This window comes from Acanthopagrus latus, chromosome 16 (assembly GCF_904848185.1).
Source record: "Acanthopagrus latus isolate v.2019 chromosome 16, fAcaLat1.1, whole genome shotgun sequence".
NCBI lineage: Eukaryota > Metazoa > Chordata > Actinopteri > Spariformes > Sparidae > Acanthopagrus > Acanthopagrus latus.
In genome coordinates, this window is record NC_051054.1 from 3498149 (window position 1) to 3522318 (window position 24170).

Consider the following 24170-nt stretch of genomic DNA (forward strand, 5'->3'; position numbering starts at 1 on the left):
GCCCACATTACCCAGAATGCACCTAAGCCACTGAGTGACATCACTTGAAGCAATTTATCAGATTCCATGCAGCTTCCTCTGTGATATAAAGGGCTTTATACTACTCGTAAACACTCTTTAATGTGCAAAATTAGTGGAATCACCCTTTAAAAAGCTCCTGAATATGCCTACTTTCACTTTCTTGTGGTTTATTGGGACAACACACAGCTTGAAGAACAGTGTAGGTGTAATTTGTGGGCTGTAATCTCAATCTCTCACTGTGAATTTCACACTTGAGATGCGAGCTGGTCGGGCCAAAATAGACCCGAAGTGTAGAGGTACCGGAGCAGCGTCCAGTGGACTTTGGCACGTTGCCTGGACTAACAGAGGATCGTTTCTTGGATCCAGCACAAAAAACTAAGAAAAAAAAAATGCAGTCGTGTGCAGCTGATGCAGGTTTAAGATGCATTTTGTGTGATTACTATTGACGGGCTGATACTGTTTTATTTTTTTTTTATTTTTGTCATAATTGAACCGAGACTTATCCTTGAATAAACTTAACCAACCCTGACATTCTCTTTTGTCACCACACGACAGCAGCAGCGGTTTGCTTTGTACTGTCACTGGTGTCATTGGTCTGTCACTGGTGTTGGGACTCATACCGACAGCTTTGTAAGAACTTGTCTTCATCTGTTGTTAGAAAAAAAAAAACAAAAAAAAAACCCCAAAATAAACTTCAGTCACCAGCAGCTACAGTCTGTATTACTTTGTCACCGGTGTCAGTATGATGTCAGTGCCGCCATCACTCATTCAGAGAGATGATCCGCTATCATCAGCGCTGTTTTGTTGTTGTTGTTAGATGATACAAGCTACGACAAAAGGTAAGAGACTACAGAAGGTGATCCTTATATAACAGCAACTTCAGTTCATCAGCCAAAGTCGACCTTGTTTTGTCATTTGTGTTGCTACTGAAAAAAAACAAAAACAAAACACGTTTCTATTATCGTACATAGTTAGTTTCCCCGGAATAATCAGAACAAACACGAGCGGTAACCCATTACTGTGTGCCACCAGCTGTAGTGTTTCATTAATGTCACCAGTCTACCACTGCTGTCATCACTCAGGGCGTTGTTTGTCTGCAGAGTCTTATGTGCGCAAAGATACAAATGAATATCGACTGAGGTAAAGACACACACAGAGGGAGTGACTGTGTTGTCTGTCTCTCTGATGCGTCCTGAGTGCCATCACTCCCCAAAGGATGATGGAGAATGAAACGCAGCGGCGGTCTACAGACGATGTGTCAGTATGACAGAGTGGGCAGAACCATGTTGTCTTTCTTATTGATGAAGAGGACAGCAGCTAACATTTCATACAATCCATGTTTATCATCGTTTTGTCAAAGACGTCTACGTACTTTGTTGCAGAGTCGTCTACCGAAGTTAGCATGCTAACCAGCTAGCCCTGACCGGTCCCATCTTGTCATATCACACCAGGCAACAGTCATTTAGTGCATGCTGAACACACTCTCTACACGGTCAGACAAATAATGAAATAAAGGAAGACGTCTCTTACATTTGGTGATGTTAGGTTTGAAAAGTGGCATAAATCAGCCTCTAAAAAGCCTTAAAAATAATTTAAAAAAATACACGTGTCTGTGTGTTCTTTTGTTCGTCTGCTCACAGGAGAATAAAACCACACAATGGAGCTGCAGATGAAAGTTTTTTTTCATCTGCATTCAGCTCTCACAACTCCATCAACTGGGCCGAGGCTGATTATCGTTAGTGTTGACTTTGATTACCTTCCCTCCACAAGTACAGATAATTCTCACACTTGTCCTGCTTTCTTTGTCAGTGTTGTTGTTATCACTGCGTAGCCAGAGGTCTCTCTCTGCAGCTGTTACTCACTCAGGCAGACATTGTCGTGGAAAGAAGCGAGGAAGTCGTTGCATTGTTCCCTGTGGTTGCCGCTCGCTGCGCAGGAGCACCAGGGTCCCACGTTGGATGTGGAGTTGTCAAGGTAGTTGGGAGTGATTGTGCTTCCTGTAGAAGAGAGAAGAACATGGTGTGTTTACAGGAACACTGAGGAAACACAACTTCTCGTGTTCAGAGTGACTGAATCTGAACGTAAGATCTCATCAGTAAGAAGCAGTCGTGTTTGCTGAGTTGAACTGGGCTGAATCAAACTTGTTTTTTTAGGATATTCTCTCAGCTATGATTTCACATGCAGAGGACTGTCTGACGGAAGAGTTTAATGTCCCAACAAATTGAATGTTGGAGCAGAATTCCGCCTGATTTAATCTTACCTGCTTAGCCTGATTATGACCTTACCCCCCATAATTATGATGATGAAATAAAAAGCGTTTACATGCCAATTTCTATCAACACAACATCGCCTAATCAGGTTAAGGCTGAAGTTATTAGAGTGCACGTAAATGCATTCACTGAGAGAGAAACTGAGAGGAATGTAAAAAAGGAGAATAGATAATGAAGCTGGAGCGAACAGAGACACAGACTGGCAGGCTGGTTATCCAGTGTCGACTGGTTCAATCCCAGTTGCTGACAGCGCTGCAGATTACTGAGCTAATAAAGTTTTTACTCTGCTTATTCCAACAGAACGGGTTTTTGGGCAACCAGCTAACATTTGCTTAAAAAAAACCCCCACTTTGATCTTTCCTGACAGGCAATTATTTTTAAATGTCATTTTCTTTGAGGATGTACTTGCAATAAAATAAATATGTATGCAGGAAAAAAAAAGAGACACAGCTTATATAGCACTCTCCTCTTTATCGCCTGGTGAGTCTCATTTGATGCCACTATTACACACTCTCCTCTCGAGTGCCACTGATCAGGGTGGAGGTCTGGTCGTACAGTTTTCATGGCTCTGTTTGGTTTAGTTCATGCAATTTTGTTCGTTTTGGGATAAAGACATTTCCGTCAAAACTAATCATGAGGTATGGTGTCACTTCTATATGTTGCTGGTCACATGTTGCTGTTGATAGGTTGTGGCTGAAAGAGTCACAACAGATCAAATCCCAACAAGTACAGAAGTGGTTGTTGAGATTTCACAGTCCTGCAGCACAGAATCTAAGCACCGTCATGGAGATCTTTCAGGTCTTGTCCACATGTCTTGTCCCTTTGTTCCTTTGCAAGCAGGGTTTTTAGTCACCAGAACAGATTTGTATAAATGTCCTTTATCAGCGCACAACTACAGATTTTTAAAATGACAATTTCTGGGCATCTGTGTGGGCAAAACAGACCGTTTGTGAAACGATGTTGTCATCACCAATCTGTTCTCATCTTCAAATACCGGTTCTGCTTTGTCGCACTCCTCCGTGTGTCTCATGCAGACTCACCAGGCATCTGACATTTCTAACACACGGCTGATGTGAAATGGCAGTTTGGTTGGGTTTCGGTCCTGTGTATGACCCGCCACTCAACCCCTTCTGACCCACAGCTCTCACCCCTCTTGGGACTTGGATACTACGTTGGATCCGCCAGTCGCTCTGATCTCATATTTCCTGGGATGTTTTTACATTGGAGAGACTTTAAAGCCCAGAGTGAAGAGCAGCTTCTGCATCTTCATGACAGAACGTCTGTATTTGACGACCCGGGAATGAGAGCAGGATGGTGCCTGCGTGTTGCTGATTAATGTAATAAGTATGCCACTGAAACATCGGCAGACTAACAGTTTGTTTACATTTTGTATATGTAATCATTTTTTATTGTCCGTGTGTGGACGAAGCCTCAGATGCTTTCCTTTTAAACCTTTCTGCCTTTTCAAGCTTTTCAGCAGGAAATGACTGGGAAGTCTCTCTCCGGGAAGGGTAATATAGCCTTGTACCTTGTATTTTTTAAAAGCGGTGGGAAACAGAATTGGTGCACTTTGAGGCGGTGTGGCGAAAAAAAGTTCTGATTTACCTCCATCGATTTTCTGGGTCCCAGACTTCCAAAACAACACCACCTCTCCGCGTCTCACTTCTACTTCAGTTGTCCAGAATGGCCAATCACTGCTGCACTGCTTTCTGTCTCTGTATTCCTTAATCTGTCTCTCTTCAGTCCCCAACAAACTAAACAACCTTCTTTTTGGTCTCTTTTTGCTGCAGTTCAATGAGGTATTGTTGTCCCATAATGACATGTTTAGACTGAATGCTTTTAAACAACCCTTTGTGCATTATGTGATCTTTTGTTAAGTTCTCATCGAAAGTACAATAAGCCGTGTTCCACGCCTCCGTTCGGTCCCACTCATCGTCACGTCGGGGATAATTCTCTCAAAACAGCGGTCAATAGTTGTAATTGCACTACTTATAATGCCGACGACTTGGCCGGCCGTGCAGCAGCCACATTAATCAGCGCCGCATCGATCGCTGAAGCGCGCTTCTCATCACAATCCTTGATTCATTCTTTTGAGTCCTGCTCAGTGCACTCGTCTGCTCTCCGCCTTCCTCCCCTCTAAAGCCTCTTTGTTCCCGTTCCATCACAGAAGGTGGGTGAGCCGGAGCTGGCACAGAAAGATTTAGTTCTTACCCATCAGGCCGGTGTAGGCAAGTAGACATGCTCCGTAGTTCTCCTGCATGCAGCCACTGGCGCTCTGCTCCGCAGGTTGGCAATCATGCTGGAACTGCGCCCAGCGAGACCTGTGGGAGCAATAACATGCCATCCATCATTTACTTGTGCTTGGCTGCTGCACACATTGTGTCAGTGAGAGGTGGCCAGCGCCGGGGCTTTCTCTCAGCCACAGGATGCGGATTTTAAACCCACAGCGTTCATCTACCTACCTGTGCTCCTACATCAACTGCCTCCACCCTTCAAGATCTTCTGCTCTAAAGCACTTCAGCCTCTGCTTCACTCACCACCGGTGACATTCATCCCCCTTTTTTCTTTCCTCCCCACTTTCCCTAGCGAGCCGTCTTATGGAAGGCTGCCAGGCTGTAAAGAGTCAATGAGGGGCAAAGAGAGGCCTTGGCTCTGCGCTCTAAATACCGTGGGCAGTGTCTGGCAGGCCTGGCCTCGAGGAGATTAGACAAATATGGATCTTCCACATAAATACTCCCTCCCACAGCCGCTCTGCCTTCCCTCCTTCACCTTTCCTGCCAGCCGCTCAGACATCTAGCCTCATCATCATCATTGTACAAGGCTATCGCAGCCATCATATCACATCATCGGCCCCCGCCGACTGGCATTTGCAACGGGATCCCCTCAGGGCGCCACAACTCCCTGCTCTCCCCTCGTTTGTCATGTCGTTATAATGATGTGCGTAAAACTCATAGGCTGTGTGCTAAGTGAAGGCATCTTCTGCGGGCTGCCGGTTAATGCCAGCTGACTGGTGCGGGATTGGCGGGCTGCGCGGGGGCCTTGAGATACTTCATTCATCGGGGCAGCGCCGGAGAATAATGCCTGATCGATAGCGGTGACAGATGAAGCCCTTTGTCTTCCTGACATTTGAAGAGGAACTAGATTAAACGCTGGCGACCGTGTGCTGTCAGAGAGACGGGGACGACTGCATGGGTATGAGAACTCCATGTTTTCAGTCTCCAGTGATGGAGAGAAATACACCGTCTGAATATTAATGACTCTGTAAGACATTATGACTGATTGGATGTTCACAGGCAATTTAAATTTGAATGAAATCTTTGTTTTTATCAACGTTGCACATAAACGAGGACTTGGACGTGGAATAAATATGGTTATTCCAACAACTGATATTACACAGAGGGTCAGTTTTCTGCAAACTTACTCGCAGATCTGGCCGATGTCTCGGCTGGATATTGGTAAATATTTTCGGAGCACTTTGGCAGGAAAGTCATGTGTGAATCCCAAATGATAATGGCCGCTCTAATAATGCCTATTTCACATGGCTGCCGCTTGTTGCCTGACTGCCTCCCTCAGAAAATGAATGCAGAATTTAATTGAACTAATTAAACACAGTTAATGAGTATAACAATTGAATTAATTAAAACACAGCTGACTAATTAAATCTAAATGAACATATCATACCAGCCAGACCCATCTTCCAAGACTCACAGTGCCATTTATTGTCCTGAGGGAAAGCTGGTGTGTGCGGCTACAACGCCAACAAACACAACAGATACCACGATACCGCATTAGTCGCACAACTTGTTGTTGACTTGAAAGTATTTTATGTTCTGCAGTATTTTGGGGGGAGGTGTACTCGAGGTGCAACAGACAATAATGGCACTGACTTTGACTTGGGCTGGAGACTGCAGTTGTTGTTGCTGCACGTTTCTTACTCCACCCCTGAAGACTGATCACGTGATTACAGATATTTCCCTCTTAACTGGGAGACTTTGGGTTTTAGACTATTTTAATTGACTTTAGTCTGGCTCCCAGCAGCACAGTGCTGCTTATATTGAACCCAACGCCTCCCTCACAGGCGGCATCTATGGATCCAGGACTGAATGCAGCACAGGAACATTTATCAGTATGACTTTTGTCTGTATGTTTGCAAAAGAGGTGATGCAAGGAGCAATTACTGCAACTAAGGCTAGTTGGTGAGCTAGCTGGGGAATCCACTTGTAAGAGTTCGATGCTCTAACATTTCCCACTGTCAGCTAAATTGGCACTGAGCTTGCACGCAATGTTTGTGCAAATTTACAGCAAAGCTTTTTGGCCTCTTCTAGCAAGTTGTTTTAGTTTTACGGCACAGCAGGTGGCTGCAAAACTGAAACAGCCAGATCGAGACAGACAAAGGTAGTGAGCATCTGTTAAGGAAACGCAATGCAATGCAAACACTTTATCAACATCTGACTTATAACTACTTCAGTTTGTCTTTCAGACTGTGACCTAAAAGAAAATTGTTGCAGCTTTAATCAAAGAAACTACCAGCCGCATTGAGATAAAGTCCTGCAGCTCTCACAGACTACTCCTCAAACTTGCACAAGCCAAATGTAGAAAGGAGCTACTGATAACAAAGAAGTGGCCGGTGACGCTGGTCAAATATCTTATAAGAAACGAGTCCCAGATAGTTTTCTCAGGAGTCGGCAGATCAAACAAGAAGTTGGACCTGTTAGTGAAATCAAGCAGCTGTTTGCTATCAAGTAAAACATGAGAAGTGATAAGCGTTTATAGTTTCTCAAAGCTTATTTCTCCATTCATGTCGTAGTCCTACTTTCTGCCTCTTGAAGAAAAGTATCTGGGCTTTGAATTTGGACTTCAGAGCTTCAGAGCAGCACTTAAACACACCAGGACTTTCCAAAAATCAATCGTGTTTGCTGTCATGGATTTACCCGCTCCTCATTTGAGTGTCAAGTCGCTGTGAATTCAATTTTATGCCACACAAACAGGAACACAACACCATGTCTAACCCCTGTCTAATAACACTGCATATGGTATGCTTTGAAAAAGGTTCAGCATTAATGTAATGTGCACATGATTTGCATCAGCTGAGCCAAAACAGCTTACAACACTTTTGTGATCCTCTAACAGAAGCTACCATTTCTGCAAATTATCAGTTCACTGAGTCGAATGATGCCAACTCAGGAAATTAAGTGTAAAATGTTCTTGGCAGCGGGCAGCATGTTAGACAACATTTCTAATTTATACCTGCACACGTAGTCTGCTTTACAAGTCCGCAGCTGAGCCAGGCAGTTGGGCTTGTCCTTGTCCTCGTAGGAGCAGGACGGCACGATGGTTTGCCGGCGGCGCTCTGCGCAGGCCGTGTCGGTGCAGGGACAGAACAGCAGCTCGTGGGTATAGTCAGGGGGAACGCGGTCGAAGAACTTCCTCAGCGCCTTGTTGCACTTTGGTCGGTTACATGGCCCCGAGCGGGCTGACGGCTGGATGCAGGCCGAGACGTACTCCGTGCGAAGCTTCTGACATGTCTCATCGATGTTACACGCCTTGGCGGCGTCCAGGCAGCGGTTCACCGTGGTTACTTCGGACTCTGAAAGGAAAATAAGACACAAATGTGAGCAGAAAGCATTTCATCCTTCTGTGTGGTTTGAGAAAATCAAATCCCAGGCAATGTTTACCAATGATTTCAAGGCCTAATTGGAGCTGGTATTGACTTGCCACTCTCACCTCTAGACTCTGATGCAGTGTTGCATTTACAGATGAAAAGAGAGGGGTGTGTATGTGTGTGTTTTACAAACTAAACCAAAAGGATGATTATATGTAATAGGCCCCCTTGTAATGAATAGAACATGAATGCTGTGTAAATGTTGCATGAGCCTGGGCAGTGGATGAGCTTCAGCCGAGGTCTAATGGCTGAATATTTCATTCTGCTGGGTTAATGCAGAGTGGCAGTGCTGAAAATGCAGCTCCTCCATCTCTCCAACCGCAAAACAAGGCCTGTAATTACTGTTACTTCCCCTTCATCCATCTATCCATCCTTCCAACATCTGGGTCCATCCCTCACTCACCTGACTCCCTCCATGCGTGTCTGCTACTCTCAGCTCTGCCATCACCCTCCGCTCCATCTGTCTCCTCCCTTCACTTCCCCTCTCCTCCATCCATTCCTCCACAGCTTTGTCCATCTCTGCCTCCCTCAGTGCCCTTGCTCCCTCTGACTTCCTCGGTAATGAGCCACCTCTGTGGAGGCAGCGGAGAGCCCCTTTCATTATCATTTTCTTTTGGCCGCGTTATTTCCCAATCCATCATCACGTGTTTCCCCCCCCCCCCCATGAGCGACCTACCAGTCAATACGGCCATGATGACGCTCAGCTCCTCTGGCAGATAGAGCTGCTCATTAGTTTGTAAACTGCCTGTAGTTGTGTCTCCTGGTGAGTTCGCCTCTCACCAAGCTGTCATATAAAATATGAATGGCCTTGGAGAGCAAGCTAACAACCCATCACAAAGCATAGGTTATTCCCAACTTAACTGCTAAGCAGACGAGGGGGGAGGCGCAGGGAGGGTGGGAGGACCTGACGGAACTGCAGGGTGGGATGACAAATTGCATCTAGTGGCCACATGCGTGGGAAACGGAGTACGCACATTGGTTTTTATGTTGTTGTGGTGTTTTCTCTAAGCCATTATTTATTCAGAGGATACTTGCAGAGAATGCATGCTTGTGTTCCAGGAAACATCCTGATTCACATGCATGCCCTGCACACATTTACACCTCAGAGCTGCCCGGTGCGACCACAGTCCTGAGTCGCTCCTCGCCGCAGCCAGTGGAGGCTGAGAGCACTCTTGCTGGAGCTTGTTTTTGAGGCCTGGCTCTGTAATATTCATCATCATACATCTAAATTTTAAATCTGCAGAGTCTGTCGGTGTTTGGACACTCTGTTGTGTTGGCCTCCATAAAGCAGCACATTTGATTTCAGAGTCTGAGATTGAAATATTGACTTTAAGGCTTTAGAGGATATTTCGGTACTCGTCGATCTTGTTTTTGAGGGTGATGGTGGCCGTTGTGACGAGTGAGTTGAGGTTCCGGCCAACATTTGGAAGTGCAAAACCACCAGGTCATTTTTAACGAGGCACTGAGATAACTGCAGCTGAAAACATTATCTTTTGTGCATCTGATATCCACACATCCACACTGGCCGACGTTTTTATGAACACCAATCTGTTCCTGAAATGTTTTGTTGATAGAGTTCTATAGAGTTTTTACTGTTCCTACAATTCGCCTGCAGTTATTCCAGTCAGTCTCGCCATGTCCAGACTGTAAGTGATGTGCTGTGCATGTTCGGTAGCCTCAAACTCAAGTGTGAGCGCGAACACAGTCCACAGCTGTTGTGATTCCTCAGCCCTGAGGCTAATAAAGCCCCATGTTGAATTGGTATATTTGACCCGCTGAGCTCTTCCTTTGAGAAAACCCTATAGCTCACCTTAAAATGTTTGAAATGTTTTCCAGACAACTCAATATGCTGCCTCAACGTTCGCTTCAGTTGCATCACCTTTTCTCTGCTCTGTGTCTCTACTGGAAGTCATGTATTTATCGGTGAACTGACCCTGGTTTGGAACAGAATTAACACAAAGACGAATGGTAAAAATGTAGATTATATGACAGAAATATGAGAAACTGGACATACTGCAGCTGAGAACCGCAGCCTTCATGAAGGAGCAGGCTATAAACCCTTTAAATCTGCTTTTCAAGCCCACACAGAGTGAATATTAGATATTCAACAGACAGATCTTTAGTGAAGTATTCTATGACAAGATTTGAAGGTGACCATATTCATACTGGATGAGCAATGAATAGGAGGTTTGGACAGTAACAGTGTTAGATGTGCGACATTAGATCCAAAGTTCTGGTGTCCTTGTTGCTTTAAAAATCGTTTGACCAACTTGTTGAATTATAAACCCAAAGAAAACAAAACTGTCTCACAGCCAAAGAGCATCGAGCAGAAAATCCTACAGGGATAGAAAAATAATGTCTGCCGCGTCTTTAGGTCAACAGCACATTTAAAAAAGATCGTTCTTGGTGCAGAACATCAAATGTGTTCAAATAGAAGCCGTCTCTTGATGCCATTGACTTCACTTTAGTTAACTGATTAATTGGTAGAGGTTGAAGTTCCCCGCTGTTTGAATACTCCTCAAAAAAGATGATGAGCTGTGGCTCCGGCTGGCGTCTTTGAAAAGGGTCATTACTCTGTTTGAGGGAGAGATGCTATAAGGGGTCGGGAAAAACATCCATTAATCACGTCTTTGTTGTTTTGGCAGTCGACTTGTCGAGATGCACGGCATGGATGTCAACTTTGACCTCCCGCTGAGCCACTGCGGTGAAAATTTACGAAGAGGCTGTACAGTGCAGGTCTGCTGCTGCTGTAATTCAAAGCAGCCCCAAAACCAGCGGCGTCGTTTTCATAAGCGGCTCATGTACGAGGTCGCCGAAACATACGATGAAGCATAATAACCTGAACTGTTTTACGCATTTTCCACTCATGTACCAACACAGTCTCCCACAAACAGGAGAGGACAGTTTATCCACATTTTTTCCTAATCCGTGATCTCACTCAATTATGCAGAACAAGCCCGTCGAAAACTGGAATATTTCTGAAGATCTCACACGAGAGAGCTGCAAGCCGCTGCTGAAATATCAAATATGCCGAACAACTTAGAAGTACAAGCATGTTTCCAGCTGTCAGTATGTGTGAAGAGTGGTGCGTTAAACCAACTTCATCATGTGTTTGAACTGTAACGCTCATTATAGCTGAAACTGTGTCAGACTCGTTCCCTCTCCATCAGCGCCGTTGAATGTTAAAGATGGACAACGTGTCTCCGCTTCCTCCCACTGTACAAAAACCAAACAGAGCCGCGCCATCTTGCACAGGTAATCTCAGACAGAGTATGTGCAGTATCGATCAGGCGGTACAGCTACAGTATGGAGGTCCTGTGCACACAGTCAATCACAAGCAGGCCTGCAAATACAAACTTACAACATTAAAAGCCCCCTTTAGAAAATAAACTAAACTTTGTTGTACTTTAGGAAGCCTTTTCAGGACTTTGGCCAGCTAGTTCTTGCATATTTACTCATGTATTACCACGTGTTTTACCAATTACCAAATTAAACTCAACTACGAAGCCATGAAAGTGCTGAGAGCTGATCACACAGACACTTTTTCTCTCTGGACTCCTGCAATCACAGTATATATGCCTGTTGGAGGTGGGGAGAGGGGAGCCCAGCGGGGGGTCGCCCCTGCTCTCTTTGAGGCAGGGCGAGTTGTGCTTCGGCCTCACTCCCGAGAGGTGCCATCTCTGACCGGGCTCTGCTCAATTCGACGCGTTTAAACTGGTAATGGAAAAGCAAATCACAAAAGGCAGAAGCCCCACTAGAGGAATTGGGGGGGGGGGGGGGGGGTTGTTTAGAAATACATTGCAGTGAGATATTTTGGCTTCACTTTCGGGGAGCTATTATGTCGTCCTCACATACAGTGAATGTTTATATCGACTGGTTAAAAAAATCATACAAGGATTCAACAGAATTGACATTTTCTCTTCTATACCTTGCACTTCTCAAGACGTTATCATGGGGTACCTGTGTCTCAGGCATTTTGTCTGCAGCATACAGAGTGGTATAGTCAATCTGAGATCTTTACAGTGTCATGAGCTCTCTCACAGATCATTAAGAATATATACATAGGTATTAAAATATTAATAACAGATAAACTCAGGGGCCTCATCTGTTTGTGTCTGATTATCTGAGAGCTGCTGTTTATTGGCCTGTCAGACTTCATTTTATACATGGGAATACACTATTGGCAAAAAAAAAATTGATTTAAGATGATTCTTATCTGTGCAGCGCAGTGTGCAAATATAATACACACTTGAGATTCATGCCTTTAAGTCCAGATTGCCTTCTAGTTCAATGCACTCTCTTGTAAAGCTGTGTAAAGCTGTGTTGAGTACCTCGGCCGTGCCCCCCTGATCTCTATGCTGGTAAGTAGAATTGTATAACTGTTGCACAACCAGAATTCATCGTTATATTATGCAAACTGTCTCCTGAACTGGCCTCATTACACCGTTAAATCATCTGCCTTTTCTTATCCCTGCGGTATGAAATCAGGCACGGGGGCTGTTTTGCTGATGTCGCCTCGCATTACTGCAAGTTTCAACTCATAAAACGAATATTTGACACTGATCCCCTCATTGCCATTAGGAGCCGCACTCATACAAAACTATCTAGTGCAACTTTAATATCACGAGGAGACGCGTGATCCCGTCGTATCCATAATAAACATCGCTGCTTATTAAGTTTTGAAAAAATAAACACTGCTTGAGACAACTCAAATTCTCCTGAGCAGCTTGGTATTATACATCCAAATAAGATCAAACACAACAGCCTGAGCTAAATCCTTCTCTCAGACATTAAAAAAACCCAGAACAAATGCTACTGATTACCCAGGAGCAGTGATGGGATGTAACTAAGTACGTTTAATTAAGTACCGTACTCAGAATTGAGGTGTGTGTGTATATTACTTGGGTTATTCTAACATTGTCTGATTTATACTTCAACTCCACAACATTTTAGAGGCAAATACTATAATTCTTTTTATGTACAAATGTAAATTAACATATAATTTTAATTGCACACTTTCTACTTGAGTACATTTATAGCCAGAAAAATGTCTTTTTTTCACATTTTATTGATATGACTGACTTTGAGTAATATTCTTACTAAAAAAAAGACTTTTTGTTAAATTCTACAAAACACCCCAGTAGTATTAAATCAAAGGAAGGTATAATACGGTACTGAAGGTATCATGTTGTTGCTTCTGGCGCCCCCTGTGGACAAACGTGGTATGAACACCTCCTGTGTTAAAGATCTCGATCTGGCTGAACCGCTTGTTTTGTAAGCAGGTGAAAGAAACAGAACTTTTTTACATTATTCAAGCACTATTTGTAAAAGGTAACTTTCAATTTTATGAAGGTACAAATTTACTTTTACTGACATGCTACTTTTTTGTTCCCTGTGGTATTAAAGTAAAGAAGAAGAAAAGTTCCTTGTGGAACATTTAAACAAACCAATTTAACTTTGGTTTTTCGTGTAGTTTCTGTTAATTCTCTCAAACCCTGCCCGAGCTGCTTTATGTATATAAACACACTGTATGTAAATGTTTTTAATCAAGCTGTGCGCTCCCTATTTAAGCTGCCATTATCCACTTGTTTAGACTTATTTTTTGTGTGTGTGTGTGTAGGACATTTATCATTACACTGTAAGGCACGCACGAACGCCTTCCATACTAATCACTTCATTTAAGTCATTATTTAAGTTTCACAGTCTCTCCATCTCGGCTTCACTCATCCACAGTATAATTGCCGTTGGAGAAAACAAAACACTTGACTTCATGTCCTCTCCAGTGGAAAAAAAAAAAAAAAAACTGTAACTCCTCATTTGTGTGCAGCCCGTCTCTTTTCCAAAAAAAGATGTGGTGTCTGAGTAAACAAAGCCGCTCTGTCTGTCTCCCATTTTCTTTTCTTCGTCTCTTCCTCCCTCTCACCTCTTACCACGACTTTTTACTTTCTGTTCTCTCCCTCCCCCCCCCCATCCAGTGCTGCCTCTTCTCTCTGTATTAGAGCAAATAGGTAATTAATCTGTGCCTCAGGGGCTAACAGCAGCACATACTGGCCCTGCGGCTTGCCCACGGGCTCGCAGGCAAGACAGAAGCCGAGTGTGGGATGTTGCTCATCAAACACTTTTCAAAAACCTCACTGCATATCCGCCTGTCTACTCTGTCAGAATTATGCAGAATAACATCTTGATCTTCTCCCTCTTTGACATCTATAACTTGGTTGGGACCCAAGTATATTTTTGGGTAGCGGAACAAGATGCTTCAGATTGTGTAGAAGCAGGGAAAACGCTTGTAGCGGTGGCAGCTCGCCAGTCACCTGCAGCGATGGAGGCCAGACGAACGTAGTCGGAGCCTCTCTCCTCCGGTTCATACGGGTAGCTCTCCACCAGGCTGAGTCCTGCCAGCACAGAGAGGAGAGACAGGTCATCATTAAAGGCTGCATACAAAGTCTCTGTGCATTGTGTTTTTACCCGAACAGTTAGCAGACTAAAGACCAACCAGTGCCGTGGGAATGAAGCTTATACAAATGTCTGGCACAGTGCTGCAATATAACCTGTATGCTGGACTTTTACTGGTGCTAATTCCCAAACAAATCGATCTAGTAAAAACCAGTCGCCGTGCCGTGCCACTGACTTCTGAGACACTTTTTGGGGGTTTTTTATTGCTCGGAGCAGTTACCCGCCTGATAATCCAGCCTCAACTTTATTGGAAAGAAGTTAAACTCTGAAGCAAATTAGATGCAGTTACAAACAATCAGCACTTAAATATGTAGGTTCTCAAAGCAGCATGAGAAGATGCCACATCATCATCTTTGTCCTAACTGCATGGATCAGGTAGTTGACTAATTCTGCAAAAACATACATCTTAAAGCAGTTTTGTGCTTCAGTATTTCCATGTATTTCGAGGGAATCATTTATATTAGCTAATCTACCATTTCTATGACTATTGCACCTCATTAATGTTTGCTGTAGACTCATTCCACACTGGAAATAATGGTGTTTGATGTATGAACCAGAGAGATTTACTGTTTATTGATTAAATATCTCTTTTTTTTATGTCTTGGACACGATGTTGTCAACCTTGTTCTGCTGTTGCACTCGTCTTTTTTTGCGAATGTGAATGTACCGCGTATAATGTGTTCAGTGTAGGATATGACAACATTCGCGCATTTGAAATAAGCAGTAACACAATGAGCGTGGGCGGAACAAAAGGAATCAGAGCCTCGTTTTTTTTTGTTTTTTTTACTATTTTCGACACAATAATCACTCTTTTCATTTCACCCTGGAATTCACCGTTGAGCTGTCTGGAGGCGGAAGCCCTAATTCGTGTGTAATGGGCGGCACACTTGATAATCCCAACAATGTACTGTACCTGCTCCCCGCCCACCTCTCGGGAGCAGAACCATCAGATTGTGTGTGTCAGCCCCGATCTTACCGTGCAGCACGGACTGATGCAGGCTCCAGTAGATACTCAGGCAGTTTTTCTCCTTCTTCATGCCTCGTTTACATTGGCAGCCGTGCAGAGGGGTGGACAGCAGCGCCGTCATGGCGTTCTCACACTGGTTTCGCGCCCCGGGCCCCAGCTTCACACTGCCGTCCCCCGCCACACACTGCCTGAGGGTGCGCAGTCGCGGGCTGCAGGTGTCGTCGCTGGAGCAGGTGTCTCCGGCACGCAGGCAGTCCCTCCCGCCCATCGACAGAGCCATACGCGGGACTCCTGCAAGACAAGGCAGACAAGACAGCTTAGTGTCACGCTGAGGTCTCCTACCAGGAGCTCGGAGCAGGAGACTGAGCTGTGGATCGGTTTGTGTACACGCGATCAGCGAGGCTGTCCGACTTGTTGAGCAGCACTCCAACACACCAAAGCCCAAATACAACAAACACGATAATCTCTCAGGCTCCAAGCTATATAACACAAGGGAAACTCGTGGAAAATAAACAAAATGTGACTTATCTCGTTAACTCACTCAACCATGATCAGTCGGATTTGATACAGGCAAATGAAAAGCTTTTAGAAACAACTTGTTACACTGTGCTCCACCGCAGAAACACTCTGAATCATTCAAAAGACCGATCGTTTCAACAGTTTCTTGGTTGAAACAATATTGATAACAAGTCAGAAAGAAGTATATTAAATGTTCAAAGAATCTTAACAAATAAACTGACAAATCTTGAGAAGGGAAGATATTCGGCGGGCAGAAAACTGAATGATACAAGACTCAAAACCACAAAAGACATTTTATAAGACTCATGATGACAACATCAGAACAGAGCTGAAAATAAATCCGACAGCAGGGTAACATGAACGATGATCAAATACTTTTTTTTTTTTTTTTAATATTTAATGTTACAACGTTTCAACCCTGAAGAGACGGTGATGCAGTGATCTGAGGTCTGGAGGTCGAGGAAAACACGTCATACAATCAAATGTATTCACGGTGAATCATCGTCGCCTGAGTCAGTTTTATTTATACACATTTGTGCGAGAACCTAAAGGAATTCAAAGACCGCAGCTCAGTGTTTCACTTCCAGCTGTGAGAATCAGTGCAGCGGGTGATACCACGGCTGCTTTTTTTCTCTGCGGGTGGGTCAAGATGCACCTGCACTTCCCATAATGAAGCTCATCTGTATCCTATGTAGGAACTTGCCCTGTAAAAAAAGCCCACGAGACAACGCTGACATCATTATGACCTCAGCACAGTTATGTTGTCAGACTTGCTCCAGCACCACGCGTTGTGTTACTGATCTCTAATGGAGGAGAGCTATCTTTCATGTGCAAAACTGGTGGATTGCTCCTTTAAGCAGATCAAAACAAACTGGCCACTGATGATAAGATTTTAAGATCATCGCTAAAATAGTGCAAATTGAATTGAATTTAATAATCTGATTAGATTTTCCGCAGCCCCTTGTCAGGAGCGATAGACTTGGTCAACGATGCGTCTCGCCGCTGAATCCCGGCATTTTCAAAATCATATTCATAAACCCGAAGGGAGCGCTGTATTATTCATGAATTCATACAGTTGTCACGTAGAATACATCTGACACCGCTGACTGGATTCTGATGAAACGAGGGGGGTTAGATGCATCTCGCCAATACATCCTGACATGTTCAAAATTAAACCGGAGTGTTTCAGCTGCAGTCAAAACAAAGTGTCATATTTGTTAGCGATTGGCCCAGAGAGGGGACGATGTGTTTGCTGCTGTCTCGTTTCATGTGGCACTAATAACATGCAGGCTCCGTTCCCCTGAGCAGTAAATGCTTGTTTATTCTAAGCTGTCTGAGACTCACTCTTAAAAATAATGTAGTGTTTTTTTTTTTTTTATTAAATCTGCAAATTACAAGAGTCATAAGAGTCTACAGCCATGCTAGTGGCTCTTTGAGGCCGTGTTCAGGCACCGTGCTGGTACGAGCTAAACGCTAACATGTTAGGGGCAGCTGCAGCTCTGGAGGCAGCGCGGATCGTCTAGTAATTGGAAGGACGCCGGTTTGAATCCCCGGCTCCCACAGCTGCATGTGCAAGAGTCCTTGAGCAAGACACTGAACCCCAAACTGCTCCTGTTGAGCAGCTGCCATCTTGCATGTCAGCCGCTGACATCAGTGTGTGAATGTGGCAAGTGTTGTAAAGTGCTTCGGGCATCAGTAGTCCGTTTAACATGCTAATAATGCTAATATCAAACAAATAATATTCCCCACGTTCCACACTTATTTTGTCTTGTTAGCATACCAACATTTGCTCATTTGCACGACCCAAAGTCCCACTGAAGCTGATAGAAACGTCTTTGTGCTACTCAGTTACTTATAAAACCGAACGGGGTGCTACACAGAACCGTCTGGAAAAGTGCACTGTCGGTAATTTAGTCTATTGTGCAGCCAAACTTTGTTCAAACCCACAGAACTTCATTTTCTACTTTAGTGGAAATCCCAAAGCTTCCCCCACCCTGAAAAAAAGAAGAGAATATGTGTCACGTTGAATTTCTGTGAATGTGTAAGAGTATGCACATCACAGAATATCTAGAATATTTCAATTTGAGGGAACGGTGCAGCCGTAAAAAAAAAATGGACCCTTGGGTGTGAATATTTCACCCAGTGTACATTTCAAATAGCTTTGATAAAGAGCTGGAACAGATTATATATGAAGTTCTGTCAGACGAGGGGGAGCACGCTTGATAGGAAAAAGGGTGTTGAGGCTATATGTGAAGGGGTTAATCAAACATCCATTATCAGTGTGCAGATGTGTTGTGGACATCAACATTCACTGCTCTCTCCGTATTTTTGGAGAGCACTTAAACAATCTGAGAAATGACGGCGATTAGTTCAGAACAAGTGAGAAGAATTGGTTTTCCACCGTCTGACAGATTCCAAGAAATCATGTCCAAAAGAGTTTCTGTGTCACTGCACACCGAGGCTCGGTGCAGCGAGCCGGTTCGATAATTAAGTCTTAATCAAATTTGATTCCATCACAGCTCAATCAAGTGATAAGGAGCGAAGGCGGAATCCCAATAAAAAGGCAGGAGCTCGCTAAATTTCCCCCCCGGCAGACTGTCGAGGCTGTCAGAACTCTCCCCTCTCGGTTTACGTGAGTCTGGAGATGATCGGATGAGAGTACAACATATCAGAAGTCGACATCCTGAGCTGGAGCGTTCTTTAGCTGTGGAGAAGAGAAGGGTTAACTGTCACGTGCCCGGCAGGTGACTTCTCTTGCGAGGACTCAGCTAATTTAGCGGCGAGCTGTCAATAAAAAGTCTAGACGCACAGCGAGGCGAGACGCTGGTTGCTGTGGGTTTTGGGATGTTTGTTGAGCCTGCTGAGAGAATTCATCTGCCACTCAAGTGAAGAGCTCATCATCGCCGAGGTCCTGACAGGCGGCACTTAGTGTGCCAAAGAAAATGTCTCCCTCCACAAATCATTCATTCCGCTATAGAGCCTCAAAATCTGCTTGCGACTTGTGTAACACGGAGAAAAAGAAAAACTACAGGGTGAGACAGTGTCATTCGTTTTCGATGCAAATCAGCTCCACTCACGAGTTTTCTTGGAACAAGAGTACCTTGAAAAAAAAAAAAAAAAAAGAATCAGCCTTATGTCAAGATTCTTCACTGGCACATTTGCATTGGAGATACATGATGTTATCTCACCCCTGTGGTGGTTCTCCACACTCGATTTATGAGAAACAATATTTAAAACACACTTAAAGTCCAAAGCGACTGTAGGTGGGAGCAGATGTGTGGGTGGCATGTGTGTGTGTGTGTGTGTGTGTGTGTGTGTGTGTGTGTGTGTGTGTGTGTGTGTGTGTGTGGGTGTTCTGATCTGCAAAGGTGGAGCACGGCAGAAAAAAACCTTACAGCCAGGTTTTATTTTTTTTTGGTTAAGCTTCGAGGCAAAAAGAAAAAGAAAAAGAAAAAAAAAAGCAAACACAGCAACAAATCTTATTAAATTGAGACTAATCCAGCGTGGAGAGGGGGGTTTGATATTTGTCGGAGAAATTAAGCAGCACTCCAGATTGCGAGCTGATAGCTGTTTGCCTGGAAACGCAGCCGCGGCGCACCGGCAGTTCAAAGAGAGAGACAGTCAAAACCAATTAGGAGAAATCAGCTGCCTTGTCATTCAAATTCGTTCCATCCTATATGCCTCCCTGTTTATCCCACTGAGGTAAATAATCTGTTTGAGCTCTCCCTCTCCACTCCCGCTTTGTTTCTCTTCCCTCTTTGTTTCTCTCGCTCTCCGATTTCCTCTCCCCGCTCGCGTCATCCCTTCCACTTATCTCTCCCCTCGTCCTTTCAGTTTTTTCTTTTAGCACACAAACACACCTGCCATGGTTCGAGGAGCACATTCGGGGGAAAAAATTACAGAAATAGTTTCAAGGAAACAGGACGCCTCGAAAAACAAAAAAACTCAATTCACTTTTCATTCCTGTGATCTCTGGCTTCATCCTCGCGGCTAGACACACGAAAAATGAAAAAAACACAGAGGAGAGGAATTTTTGACAAACAATGCGTGGGACTGTCCAAATTAGCTTTAAGTGAGAAACTGTTGACAGTGTTGTGGGACATGAATCAAAAGCATTGGTAATCCTGCAGGCATACAAAAAATGTTGCTTTACAGCTGCAGCCACGAACACTTAGGAGACAACAGTGGGTGAGATTAACAGGAAAAAAGCCTCGCAGAAGACACAAAATAACCACATTTCTTTTCCTCCTCTCGACTCTCCCGCTCAGAGTGAACAAATGCAGGGACGGTGAAGCGCCTTCCTCTCATCGGGCGGCTCCTCACGTCTCTCACCACCACAGCCACCGGACATAAGTCACTGCCATCAGCCGCGAAGCAACGAGGAAGCTTCCTTTAAAAATCTGTGAGAGCCGCTCGGCACAAAGCGTTCCTGTCGCGTCGAATAAAAGAAGCTCGATGAGATTTAATTCTCGATAAGTCAACGGTGTCGATAAAACTGGGACGCGAGCTCAGAGAGGAGTGATGAATGTGATAAAGTGATAAAAATGAGCAATGTGTTTGCATACAGTCGGCCTGACTCGGCAGTTTTTTGTGAGTCGATATACCAGAAAACAAACAACAGGAACAAGTTTACAGCTCGTTCATCTCTGAGCTGTGTTCCCCGCAGAGACAATCAAAGTGTGGGATTTATTATAAATCCACTGCTGGATCATAAATCCCTTGTTACTTTTAAATTCTATGAATTCTTGTATTCTGTTTATTATTTGTAAAACATCTTCTTACAGACAGAAACCAGACCGTCTGAGGACTGTTCGTCCAAGGCAGTTTTTCTTCTAAATTTCTGTTTGTGTTTCTGTTTTTTTGAGCGTCGTTTCCTTTTCTCTTCTTGAAGACACTCGGGCTGAACTGGAAAACTTCTGCTTTGCGTGCTGCTGAAATAACAACACTCAGTGGCCACTTTGTCGGCTAAGACTGGAAAAATCTAATGCAATAAAGTACCAACAGCTCAGCCGTGAGGTCTGCCTGTTCAGTTTTGATTGACAGTGTCACAGAGGGATTGATCGCACTACATTTAGGAAACGCAAGGAAACGACTCCAGATGAAGAATTTGAAAAAAACCCCAAACTATTACAGTGAAAAGAAACACTGTTCCTGCAGATGAGGCAGGAATGTTAGCAGAAAATCACTAATCCACCGTTCAGTGCTCCCTCAATGATGTAACAACTGAGCTCCTACACTGTAAAGTTGGTAGAGCAGAGGGAAATATTCTGATACTGAAGCGGAGCAGAGCATTTTTAGGTCACGTCAAAGTGAAATAATTTGTATCGATAAGCGTTTTAAAGCACGATTGCGATCGACAGAAGTAAAAAGCGAACGTCAGGCTATAAACGAAGCACATCCTGGTTGCAGGAACTCACCACCACAACTGAGCTTCCTCCTGCACTGCACACACTTTACTATTACTACATCAATCAGTCCATGAAATGTATGAGTCAAACCTTTGTGTAAAAGCATAATTATGACATAAGAGGCACTTTTAAGATTTACCATATTTTCATTTTCAATGGGAGTGCTAGGTGCAAATTAGCGATAGCATCAAAATCTCTATTTTTTAAACACTAAGAAGACTCGACACAAAAGTTTGACTCAGTTACATTCACGAAAAAAGCCTTAGCTGCATTTTGGTGAGAGTTTCACTTTAAGGGGCCGACTAGTGAATCTTTAATACGGATTTTTACGGGGACCAAAACGTGACCATCTCTCGACCACAGACATCAATTCAGGCATCTGAACCGAAACCCGTTGATTCAGTTCATAAATACTCATTTCCAGGTTTTCGGACTCTTTCCTGCAGCAGTCTGTTGCAATAAAAACAAGTTCAATCCATAATATTGGTTGGGAAGACAAACTAAATACACTGTTTAAGTAAATTTGCAGATATGCCCTCTATAAACATATTGGATATTAAAAAAGTTTCTTCAGCATGTTCTTTTAAAGCATAGTTAAGATAAAAAACTCAATAAATTGATAAATGCTGAGAATAATCACTGACTCCAGGCCCAGTCGCAGGCGTGTAAAGTCGATTGAGACATTGTTTGAGATATCGAGCTGTGAAGATAAACAATAAGTACGTAACGTGGCTGCGGAACAACTTACTTTACAAACATTTTAAAAAGAGTGAATCCCCCCGAGACGGCTGAAGACAGCGTCTTAAAAAAAATCAATGTCTCGGCAGCAGCAGCTCTTAAACTTTTAGTTCCAAGTCACAACTCCAAGTTCACAGTATCGACTGAACCAACAAAGGCCGGCGCTCATGAGTGATGAAGTGGCTGTTTGTGACCAGATCTCACATGAACACCGTCTTTCTCTTCATCAGCCGCTGCATGCCTGACTGACTCAGCTATAGACAGGATGATGAATCCTATTAGAGATAACAGGCTCTTGGATTGTTTGCTAAATCTTTGACAGTACTACCAAGGGACTGTGCTTTTTGTCACTGTATACTGTAGCTCCTTATTAGCCGACTGTGCCTCCCCAAACACTTTTTAAACCGAGATGACTCACTGCGTGTCTTCTGGGGGTTTCTCTCTCTCTCTTTTTTTTTTCTGCTGTGTCGTCTACCGTTTTCACAGCCGCTAATAATGCCCTCTCTCCTCTCCCCCCTCCTCCTCCTCCTCCTCCTCCTCCTCCCCGTTAGCGGTGCCGAAACTAAACCAAACAAACAATATTCCGTCTCATAAATGCGCGCACACAAACGCACCGAATCAATGCGGAAGAACAAACATGCTTGTGTAAATCCATTAATCCACACAGTGGCACAAGAGTCGGGGGGGGAAAAAAGCTGTTTAGATACTTTTTTCCATAAATTTAGTTTGCAACAAGATTAATTTGGGCAATAATTGGTCCTCAGAATGTGCTGTGATCGGGTCCTTTTTGCTACTGTATCATTGATTCAGTGAAACATGATGAAATTTAGAGGAGAACCAAGAGACCGTTCCAGCCGGCGATCGCTGAATACTAATTTCCTTCCCCTGAGATTGACGACAAAACCGAGCGACTAATCCATCCCGAAGAAAGTCAATATCATTCCAGAGCCGCTCCGGAATAACCACACGTCTACAACAAAATTTGGGGCATTTTTCTTTTGTCTCCTTGGAATTTAAAGTGTGTGTGTGGGCACCATGTGATTCCTGAGAGCTCGATCGTTTCTCTTTTTACCATTTCAAAAAAAAAAGCCACTTTGCTAGTGAGAAAATAATTTGGCTCTTTTGAAGTAGAGATCATGATTTTGTATCTTTTTTTTTTTTTTTTTGCAGACACGTTTATGTGCTGCGAGATAATAATAAATTGATTTTTGGACGGAGCTCCTCAGTGGTGTGAGTGATGTGACTGGGGAGTGAGATGATTATTACACTGAATTTAGATAACTGGATCACTGTTTGAAAAGAAATAAAAAGATAAAGGCTCAAGACTTCAATCAGTGCCTCTAAAAAGTCTAAATTGGATATTATGATAATGAAGACTTTTTATGTGAATATAAATAAGAGATACTGCATGTGATTACAATAATATTTAACACCGGAGGAATCTGCTTTTATATTGGACTTTCCAAATCTTCTCAGAGGTAAGAGGAGTCAAACACGAGCACTTTGGCATCCGTACGCATGTAGAAATGTGATGGTCGGAGCGCCTCCTGGATTAATGTTTACTTGATTACAAAAGATGTTCTCATCTCACGTTGAGGGCATCAGATTGTTCTTGAAAACGCCTCAAACTACGCCGGTTCCACCAACCTGTTCTGCCACGATACTTCAAAATGCTCTTCAGAATACGTTGATGGAAGCAGCCATTAACAGCCTCGTTTTAACTCGATCAAACTCCGAGTTTTGGACTACATCTGTGAACATTTCTCCAATTCTTTGCTTCTCTTGGCTCTATTTGTCGGCTTCGTTCTTCTTGTACCACGTTCTGTTGTGTTACTGTCTCTTTTCAACTGACCTGAGAGCATAAAATCACCTTCAGTCAGCAGAACTAGACTTCATTCTGAGTGCTTCTGATACATATTTATTTATCATACTGACAACCTGCAGCTGAGGACATGAATGGAAACTTTTACATGTATTGGGATACATCTCCATGGTACTAGTTTAATTCTTCTACCAGTTTTACTCAAGTAAAAAGGTGTACCTTCCACTTTCCTCATGTAGCGACGCCTCAAATGAAAGCTGTATGGTTCTTCAGCTCCACAAAACAGCTTGTAGAACTGAAACAAAAAGAC

General features: G+C 43.7%; 1 protein-coding gene across 5 annotated transcripts in view; it reads right to left on the reverse strand.

Moving 5' to 3' along the window:
- Window positions 1–24170, reverse strand: part of gfra4a (GDNF family receptor alpha 4a) — a 134006-nt gene that overhangs the window by 17723 nt on the left and 92113 nt on the right. For 2 of the 5 annotated variants that reach the window (XM_037071383.1, XM_037071385.1), the window contains exons 3-8: window positions 24080–24136; window positions 15383–15664; window positions 14265–14345; window positions 7539–7878; window positions 4503–4612; window positions 1884–2018 (exon numbers count right to left, since the gene is read on the reverse strand). In XM_037071383.1, the coding sequence (XP_036927278.1) occupies window positions 1884–2018; window positions 4503–4612; window positions 7539–7878; window positions 14265–14345; window positions 15383–15664; window positions 24080–24095 (964 nt within the window). In that variant the 5' untranslated portion in view covers window positions 24096–24136. Of the gene's footprint in view, window positions 1–1883; window positions 2019–4502; window positions 4613–7538; window positions 7879–14264; window positions 14346–15382; window positions 15665–24079; window positions 24156–24170 lie in introns of all 5 variants that reach the window. The other 3 variants (XM_037071382.1, XM_037071386.1, XM_037071384.1) reach the window with 2 other exon arrangements.